This window comes from Gavialis gangeticus, unplaced genomic scaffold (genome assembly GCF_001723915.1).
Source record: "Gavialis gangeticus isolate Ggan-Ray unplaced genomic scaffold, GavGan_comp1, whole genome shotgun sequence".
NCBI classification, from domain to species: Eukaryota; Metazoa; Chordata; order Crocodylia; family Gavialidae; genus Gavialis; species Gavialis gangeticus.
In genome coordinates, this window is record NW_017728996.1 from 51,266,229 (window position 1) to 51,276,461 (window position 10,233).

Here is a 10,233-nt window from a genome sequence, read left to right on the forward strand (position 1 = left end):
CCAAATATCTGAAAACCTCACACAAAGAAAGCATCATCCTGCAGTTCAAAAAAGCCTCTATCAACTAGAGTAATTATTTCACCCAGCATGTTTATAATAAAATAAAACCAACTTTTCCCACCCAATTCTCCACTCCCTCCATGGGGCCTTTGCACTGCTGTTGCATATTCCCTCCTCTCTGTGCACCACCCCTAGTCAAAGCTTTTATTTACAGCACAGGACAGAATGGGAACCCGGTTGGAATCCATTAGTTGGCTATAGGGTCACTGCTGAACAAAGGGGGGCTAGAAAAGTAGCATTGCACATAGAAAACAATTCCAAAACCAGATTTTTCCAGAACCTGTGTCCTTCCTATTCAGCAGCCACATAAGCCATCTCATCTTAAAATATCCATTTCATTAGCAAAATGCACGCTCTTCCTTCACTGCATTCACAGACTTCCCCCACTCAGGAAATCACACATTCTTATAAATTTAATGTTTGTTATATATTACATATGAGGCAGCCCAACACAAAATAGCGAATAGCTGATGTAGGATTCAAAGTAATTCCCAGATAATCTTATAAATCAACATACAAACTGTTAGGCAGCTGTTGTGGCAGGCAGAGTATATTATGCTGCCATTATAAGCTACAACCCTGTCTCTGCAACTCGTTTTCCAAACTAAAAAAAATGTCAAGAATGTGACTTCCCTTTTTGTGCACTGCTGGGGCACTTCTGTGCAATATGGACATTCTCCCAAAAACACAAAAGAGGCTAGCAGTTAGTTGGTTTACAGGTACAATTTGGCAGTCACTGAGTTTACTTTGAATTACAGAATAAAATGTAACCTACTTTATCCAAAGCCCCTTTTTACAACCTATGCTTAAGTGCTGCTCATTTAAAACTTCAGAAGAGAAAACCTGCATTGGCATTTTGAGACTAACACTGAATTCCTAAACAAACCTGGGTTGGGAGCAGGGCATGAATGCCACTTTCCTTCTTCAGTAGCAAGGTAACAAGCCAAACTTCATGTTACTTATGTCCAAGGCAACAATGACATTTTACAGAAAGAGTGAACAAGGTAGGTAACCAGTTACTCTTTTCACTCACTTCCTCCACTCAAGAGCAGCTTCTAGTTTAGGCACTTGCACAGCCCTTTCCCCATACCCGAGTGCCTCAATTTTTTTCCATCTTCTGTGTTTCCTAGAGGTAAGTGCTGACGCCGCCTTTTTGCAGATGGTGGAACTTTAGGTATTGACAGATTAAGAGATTATGAAGACTTAAAAAGGTGCCAGGGAGTGTGAGGGGGAAGAAAGGAGTTACCACAGGTCAGTGAACGTGTGAATTGTTCTGCATCTGTGCTCTATCCACAGCGAGACTCCTTTATCCAAATTTAAAAACTTTGACTTGAATTTTTCCTCAGAGAACTCAAACTAAAAGGTTCAGCCTATCAAGCAGACTAGTGATTTTCAACCTGTTTTGTACCAGGACCCATTTGTAATCAATGACCAGTCCTGACCTAGTGCCCCTCACTCCTGGCCTGCTGCCTCCCACCCCCAGGTCCCAGCCCTGCAGTGTGGGGCATGGAAGGCCCCAGCCAGCCCCTTGAAGGCTGGATCTCTGCCAGTCTTCAAGGGAAAAAAGCCACCGTTTCCCACATTTTTCATCTTTAAAAGGAGAATCCATTCTTAAAAGTTTACTGATCCATTTTTAAAGCTTGTTTGTGGCCCTTTTGTATATTCTTGTGACTCACAGGTTGAGAAACAGGAGTAGACAGCTTCCCTGTTGCTTCAGTCTACTCCTTTCTTCAGAACCATAAGTGCCTAGCCACTTTGGCCACCACCACACATGCTCTTAAAGCTCAGGATCAGTGGCCGGTCTTCCACATCAGCATGTTCGAAGTCAAAGCCCACCCTATTTTCTGCCTGCTTCCCCTTCTTCCTGCGGGGAGGACAGGGCTTGCAGTGTGATCTCACTGAAACAAACTGTCTCCTCTGTCAACCTAAGTTCTTCTGTTTTCAACTGCTACAGTACCACCCCCCAAGAGAAGCATGCATCTCAAGCCAGAAGGTAAAGCAACTAAGGCATTATTTGGGAAAGTCACCTGAATTCAAACCAATTCCTGGGTACCAGCTGTGAAGTGCAAAGTCTGTTTGTACTGGCGTAACATCTGCCAGCTCTAGCCACGGACTAGACTAAACCCTATTCAAGAAATACCACTCATCTGTCCATGGCGCTCCACACCAGTGAACTTCAACTACTCTGCAGATGTAGATCCACCTCTGGCACACTGCAATAATTCAGTCTTAATAATTTGTACTACCACAGGGGGATCATAATCTTTTGGCCAAAACCACACACCTCCCAGCCACTTCCTGGCAAATCTGAAAGAACCAGGCCCCCTCAACTGAAGCAGCAACACTTAGCCTTGTTTTTTTTCCAGCTGGTTCTCTTATAACATGTTCCTCCAGCTTGAATTGTTACCAGCTTACCTTAGTCAAAGCCCCCAGTGTCAGCAAGGCTCTAGCCAAGCCAATCAAGTGGACTGGCTGGATCGAAGGTAGAGCCAAACCATTTAGAAGATTCTCACCCTGAACTACTTCAGTATCTCCCATTGTAAGGGCCCTGTAAGGCAGATCAGGAATGCTACTATGGTCTGATCAAAAGGAATCAGGCCCTTCGCTCTTTATCAAAGACCACCAGCCATGAAACCAAGCCATTTTAGGCTACATGCGAACTCAGAATTGATCCAGATTATGGAAAACTGAGTGCCCTGCATACCAACAAAGATATTTCAGTACCATCACTTCCACAACTGCTTCTTTAAAAAAAACAAAAACAAAACTACAACAGTTCAACAGGACAGTAACTGGCTTGATACTTTAAACACTGAAGCAATTGCTTGAAGAAAGGCCTGTTTCTTTAAAATAAGTTGGTAGGATATAACTGCATCTGTTTGGACAGTCACCCCCTTCTAATACTGTCTCGTGTCTTAACACCTAGGAGGGATTCTGCTCCCATAAACATTTGTAGCTTCTCAGCAAGAAAAGTGGATAGTAACTGAGTTTTCACCAAAGATTGGAGATCATGGAAGGTGACTTCTACAGTAAAGTTATACAACCCTGGAAGTGGGGCCCCATTAGACTGGTGTTCATAAGAGTACAATTGCTCAATGACATTAAGAAAAATCATGGGAGGAGGTCGCTGAACACCAAACACTGAAAAAATGCTGGGCAGTGGCAGCAATAGGACCAGACACTGTTCAAACTATCAATACAAGGAATGGAAAAGCAGTATTTCTAGATTGAAGAGGTTAGGAAGTGAGGCCCCTACTAAGAACTGCAGCCAAGCAACATTACGAAAAGGAAGTCAAGTTACCAAACCAGAGGATTATTCTGGATGGATCATCATCATGCTCTGATGCAAGGGGTCACCTAATTAAGATATTCATAATCCGGAGAATTCTACTATTTTAGGGTAGAAAACTATTATTTTAAGGTTATAACAAAAACCAGGGCAAACCTGTCCCCTTTTTGCCATGCTTAGTCTTTATTAGCTTTATGCTTTGAATACAGCAATTATTACTCTATTCAGGAACTGCAGTTCCAATATCAGCAAAGGTGAAACAACTCGAGTGCTTCCCATAGCTCAGGGATGTCCAACCTTTTTGAATGTGGAGCCGGATCATGAACTTTTTATCACCCAGTGGGCCAGCAGGAGTAGGTGCTCATGTGGCTTGTCCAGTCCAGCCGCAGCCTGGGGGCGCAGGGGTCAAGGGGTGCCACCTAACCCCCGCCATGTCCTCCCTGACACCTGGGATGCTCCCACATCTGTGCGCCTGGGCTCAGCAGCCAGGGAGACATGCAGGGACCCTACAGGAGAGTGCAGGATGTGTAGGGACACCCCCCTGCTCCCTCTCCCCTGGGGCAGCCCGAGCCCAACCGGCAGGGCTCCCTCCCTCCCTGGGGCCCGCAACTCCCCACCCCCAGCATGATGTCTGCAGGCGTAGGGGGATGTGGGGAGGCAGGAGCAGTGCCAGCTTCCAGCCCCGACAGCCACAGCAGCATCTCCCGGAGGCCCAGCCACAGCATCCCTCCGAGCCAGCATCCGCATCCCCCGCACAACCACCTGCTCTAGTCCGTGCGGCTGGCGGGGACTGGTGCAGGGCGGGGCCAGCATGCAAATGAGTAAGAGATGGGCGGGACTAGGAAGAGACACTGTGAAATGAGGGGGGAGGGGAGGGGAGGAGCTGCACCGCATTGGCAATGTCAAGCTGACATGGTGCGTGCGGGAATCTTGTCCCTTCCCCAGCCATTAGGAAGCTGCTGAGGGGCTGGGGGAGGGACAAGGGGCAGGAACGAAAGTAAACACTGTTTACTTTCGTTTCCCATTGCAGCACCTTGGGCCTCAGAAAATGGCTTGGCGGGCCACCTGTTGGACACGCCTGCCACAGCCACACTATGCTAGGAGATCTGCCCTCATTGCTTTTCCAGAAATCTCACAGGGAACTGGAGTTATGTCAGTACTCCTGCTCTGCCCAAAGATACCTGCACTTAAGTTCCAAACTTAAAAATGGTTGTTCAATACCCTAAGGATGCTCAATAGCTACCAGCAGTTCTCTCGACATTCTGGATTCTGCATGTTCTATTATACATACTCATGCAAGACAATTTAGTGTAATTATACGTAGAAAACACTGCGCTAAACAGGATGGTTTAAATGCTTGCTCATTCGAAGAAGAAAAAAGAAAAATAGCAGTTCTACATCCGAGATGAGATACTTTGTGGCTCTAGCGCTGAAACGTATTGGCATGAAACGAAAGAGATATTCTTAAAGAGTTTGAAGCTGGTGCCAAAAAAAGGACTTGATGGGATGCCAAAATTTATAGGCACTAACACAAATGCAGCTTTTCCAGACAGCAGAGAGGGAGTGAAGCACACAGTCAAAAGGGCCTGAAAAGGAAGAGAGAACTGGGCTTGTGCCCTTTTGCATTTCTTTATAATGGACAAAGGCCTGAAAGCTTTTCTGAAAGGAAAAAAAAAAAGATTCTGCTTGTTATGTACGCAAGAAATTCAAGTCTTGTCTGGCCTGGAAAATAGTAGAGAAGTGACATCATGTCAACCAAGAGAGCAGAGCAATAGCAAAGGGAAGGAATTTTTACTTTGGTGACTCATGGTTCAGATGGAGGAAGCCTGGTCTTCAATGCTGAATGCTTTTGCCCCTTCTATTTAGCATACCCAAACTGCCCAGGCACCCTATAGTAACAGCCAAGGAATTCTTTTGATAGTCCTGATATTTAAGGCTAAAATTTCTACTGGTTTTTAAAGACTCCTAGTTAATATTCTTTGGAGGGTTGCTTTAAAGAAATAATTCACCTTTGTGAAGAAGGTGTTTCATGTCCCAAGCTATGCCTAATAAATAGAACAAGAACTTTAAGGATTTAAGGCCTTAACATAAAGTTGCTCTTGATTCACTTCAGGTGCAATTTTAAACCAGATGTCCATCCCCATTTAGACACATTTCAGTTTGAAGTCAATTTGTTTTGGATTAAACTACTTAATCCAGATTTTGTTCCGTCTATATGCCATGTTCTGTGCAATGGGCTCCTGTGAGCTATAATCCTACAAACCACATTACTATCCCTCAAACTGAAAACAGCAGCATCAATACAAGGGACCAGAAGGCTCCCTGCTAAGCCCAACATCGATTTCAATTGCATGATGCTCTGCACGTAAATAAATTGGATTATCGATCAAGTCTATGTAAAAGTGACTTCATTACACCATACCAATTTCTGAAGACAATCTTTTTAGCTTGCTTTTGTTTTTGTGTTCTGTCATAGGGCAGTTTTCTAATTTTCCCTCGTGGCACTCCTGTTTCTTAAGGCAAGCATGGACAAATGTATCTTATTATCCCACTGCTCCTCCAACAGGACCACCAATTGAATATACAACACATAAAAACTGGTACTCATCCAATTCTTTGTTGACCTACACAGGAGAGGTCCTTTCACAAGCTAAAAAGCTGCAGCAGGAAAAGGAAGAAATGTGAAGGCACACACAAAAAGCAAGATTAGTTAAAAGACAACGGAGTCAGGTTTTCTAACTCAACAGGGCATTTCATAATTGACTAATTTCAGTTTCTTTCACGGTTCTTTACTTCAAGAAATGTCTTGAGTTCCTAAACTGCAGTATTAGTCTGAGCCTGAATGCCCTTCTGAGGTTTCTCTTTGCATGGAGTTATTTCTCCTACACCCCCCACCCCATGCCCAAGCAAGAAAGGATTCTTTAGGATTATACAAATATTTGGGTCCATTTTGAACGGTGGTAAACACGTGCCATGGTCAGATGCACTCAGATTTCTTTGAGAATTTGGACTGCAGCCAACAGGCAGCTAAGCCAGAAGAGGGAGGCTGTTGGCAGGCACGCTGCTCTGCTGGAGTGCTGTGCTGTGCTGGTCCTCCCGAGGCATGCCAATAAGTGCTGGGCAGAGCTCAAACTGTGCATGTTCCAACAGTCACTATTGCTAATATTTAAACCATTAATAGTGTAAAATTACACTCCTCTACATTGTCAATACCCCTGAGAAGGCACAGAGGTCATTACCGGGGGTGGGTTACATTTCCTGCCAGCTTTTCCTTCAATTCAATCTACCGTGAGGTCTGAGAGAATAACTGACATTGTCCCATAGTTAATCTAATTGATACAGATGCTGCAAGACTCCGTGACAGCAGGTCAGCTCAGATGTCCGATGCAAATACTCTGGGTTTGGTTTCTACTGTACCGTCTGGGCTCTATCAAAGTATTTTCTTGCTGAAAAAAAAAGGCCTTATAAAATATTACCGAGCATAGTTTAACAGATGTTCTAGGACATTTCCTTTCACTAACCTTCTCAACATGTGGGTTTACCAGGGATTCTCCTGCTTGCAGCTAAATCCTGATTACTGACAGCCTGCACTGGGTTTCAGCTTCCTGCCCCCCCCACTACCAAAATGGCTCCTACTAGTCGATTTAGGATCCCAAGAAAGTTGCCTTTACCAATGTAAACGTTATTTTTTTCCCCCCACGGCTGAAATTTTGGACAAATTGAGGGAGGAAGGCCCACATCTTTCAGCATTAGAGGAGAGCCAGGAATAGTTTACAGAAGTGCCTTGTAGTACCCCAAGCTATTTTAGATTAAAGGCAATACCAGCTCAGTCTACTGAGCATACATCCCTCTCACCTTTCAGCCACAAGGCAAACAGAAGCCCATGGAGGACTACAGCATAAAAGAAATCAATCACATCACGCCCACTGAATCACTGCCCTCTTTAGTAATATTTAAGGATGAAGCAAAGTTTGAACAAAAACCTGGGTAACCTCTTGAGTGAAATAAGGAGGTTTCTCAACACTGTATGAAGCTTGTTAAACATGCTTAAAATATAAATTTTGCTGAGTTTTCAGAAGTTTGCTTCTGAGCAGAGACCAGGCATAAACACTTAAAGTGAATGGAAGTACCTTCAACCATGCATCTCCACACAGTGGGAAGTTCTTCACCTGCTACCATGCACCCAATTCTGCTTCACCAAAAAACATGCAATGTGCCCCAAACCAGATCTGCTTTCTCTACAGAAAACAATGCCCTTTCAGAGATTACACAGCAGAGCTAAGAAAAACAGAATGGTAATTTCTTAGTTGCCCTCCCCCATCACTTTTCTTTGCCCTTCTGGCTTGGCAGCCTATAGGCCCAGGTCTGTTTCTAAACTGCAGTCCCCACATGGCAGTTATAGGCTTTGTTTCCTTGCCACTGTGTCAGCCTCTCTGTTTTTATTCCTCACAAAAGCAAACAAAAAAGAACATTTAAAGTTTTATGCAGAGTTGGGCTATCTGGAACCAATGGATTTACATAATAAAATCTTAACAGCTGTTCTGCCAGTTTCCATCTGGAATTCTGCCCAACGGAAATGAACAGCCCCTGAAAAGGCGGATGTAAATTAACACAGCCTCACCCAAACCAACAGTGCTGCATGTTTCTCACACACAGAATCAAATACAAATTTGTTGGACAGAAGACTTTACCTTGTTTTGGGTTTCCAATGAACCCTTTCAGTATGAAAGTGAAACCCTGAACTAGAATTCAAAACATTACCTGTCCACAGGAAGAAGCATTTTAAGTGTACTAGCAACTTCAGCACCTTATACTGACAATAGCACAGGGCTGGGGAGGAAGATTCCCCTGGTAGCAAAGGATTAAATTATTGTCTTGGTTTGCATCAAGGTTTCTGTAGAAAACAGGTTTCTGAGAGGAAGTGAAACTAACCTTTGTGTTTGCTGCAATCCAATTGGAAGTTTCACTGTCATCATCACACTTCTTAATCCACTTCTTTAACCACTGTTAGGAAAAGGATGAAACAGAATAGACTTTAGATATTTCTAGTAAAATTAAAAAGGTCATAATAAGCACATAACAAAAAAAATGTGCAAAGGTATATTTACATACTGAATGCCATCGCTTGTTAATCAGGGTGGGTATGATTTTTAAAATTTGTTTATGGCAGATAATGTATCAGAATCACTTGACACTTAGCAGAAAACAGTATCACAGTACCACAAATCTTATGCCCACCTTTTGAGCACTGTCCTACTGTAACAAAATAATCTAAACCTGCAAGGCTCACTACACAGCAGCAGCCCCTGGAATCAGGGCCAGCAAGATTAAATATGAAAAACAGAAGCAATCTGTGAACCCACTGAGATGCTAAGCACCTACATGAACATTGTGAGCATGCAAGTGCTCCCTGGAGAGCAAATGTGCATTTCTGAGGTCATATCTTTCTACTGCCAAAGGCAAGGAGAGAGACTACTATAACATCACAGGTCAGAAGTTTCCCAAACAACAGTAGTTGCTCTGCCTTGAGTAGGGGATATCAGACTACTTGCAGATTTCAAGTGCTGTTTGTCTTTTTTTTTTTGGCCCAAACAGGCAGAAATCTATTACATATATTGGTGTAAGTGGTTTAAGGTTCCCCTCTACTTTGCCAGATGACATACACAAAATAGGACAATATAGTCCTTTAAGGCCACAATGCCCTAGATTCAGTGAGGAAGACAGATGTTCTTACCTTGCACTTAACAGGATCATGCCAATTTTCACCACAATTAAAGCTGGAAATGAAAGACTATGAGTTAGTTTACAGCATTTCACCTATTACTTTGTGACAGTTATTGCATCAAAAGATAACTCCAACAAATTTACTTCCAAAGTGGGTTTCTTCTTTTGGCTTACTCTAATGAAAGTGTCTGGCCACCAGATCTTGCTGAAGGCAATATGCTGTAAGCGCATTTCAGATGAACTGAAATTCCATGCCCCACAATAGGTGTATGCCATAGTTTAAAGTAGAGGTAGGCAACCCCCACACAGGTGCCAGAGCATGGCACCCAAAGGCATTTTGCTTCGCATGTGCACCTCCCGGCACACGGTGGGGAAGGGACTGGACCTGCACTGCCAGAACAAGGATTGGGCCCCTTGCAGCTCCCCCTGTCCACCCCTGGCACATCTACATCTTACAAATTGAGGCTATGAGTGTTTTTGGCACTATACCCAAAAACATTGCTGACATCTAGTTTAGAGCGTGCTCAAGAAGGAGCCTGACTACTAACATTCATTTGATACGGACTGATTTTCCATTTATCCATAAGAGGCAGCTTTGTATGTTTTATTTTACATCTGTGCTATTATTCATAAACCAAGCATACTGGTAAACACAAAGGACTATGCCTGTGCATTATACTCCAAAAGGGTAATAGGTGTAAAAGTAGATGCTTAGAATAAGGAATTTCCTCTGTTAACTATTCACAAATTTGGATTAAATGCATTTTCTCTAGTGAACACTCCCTTGGTGATGTTCACAACCTAAATAAAAATGCAACCTTGCATGCAATTGAGGCCTCAGTAGGGGTGCACCAATAAAAATTTTTTGGGCCCAATTTGATACCAATGGCCGATTACTGACCAGCCATATCGGCCAATACCGATCCAATCGCTGACATGCAGCCCAGCAGCTTGGACAGCAGAATCCAGTTGGTAAGGCAATATGCTGTTAAACCAAAATTCAGTTAAACAAGTTAAAATTCAGTTAAAATTCTGTTCGGGGGGGGGGTGTGCAGGAGACTGATCAAGGACCCCATGGTAAGGAAGGGGCTGGGGCTGAAGCAGGGGCAGGTGCTGTCCTGCCGTGGCTTGTTTGGAGGGCATGGGGGGGGGGGGGGGGG

At 43.8% G+C, this 10,233-nt stretch overlaps 1 protein-coding gene across 2 annotated transcripts in view; it reads right to left on the bottom strand.

The window, feature by feature from the left end:
- ARIH1 (ariadne RBR E3 ubiquitin protein ligase 1) overlaps window positions 1-10,233 on the bottom strand; it is a 64,866-nt gene that overhangs the window by 13,882 nt on the left and 40,751 nt on the right. For both annotated transcript variants that reach the window (XM_019504492.1, XM_019504491.1), the window contains exons 7-8: window positions 9,084-9,126; window positions 8,282-8,353 (exon numbers count right to left, since the gene is read on the bottom strand). In XM_019504492.1, coding sequence (XP_019360037.1) covers window positions 8,282-8,353; window positions 9,084-9,126 — 115 coding nt within the window. The remainder of the gene's footprint in view (window positions 1-8,281; window positions 8,354-9,083; window positions 9,127-10,233) is intronic.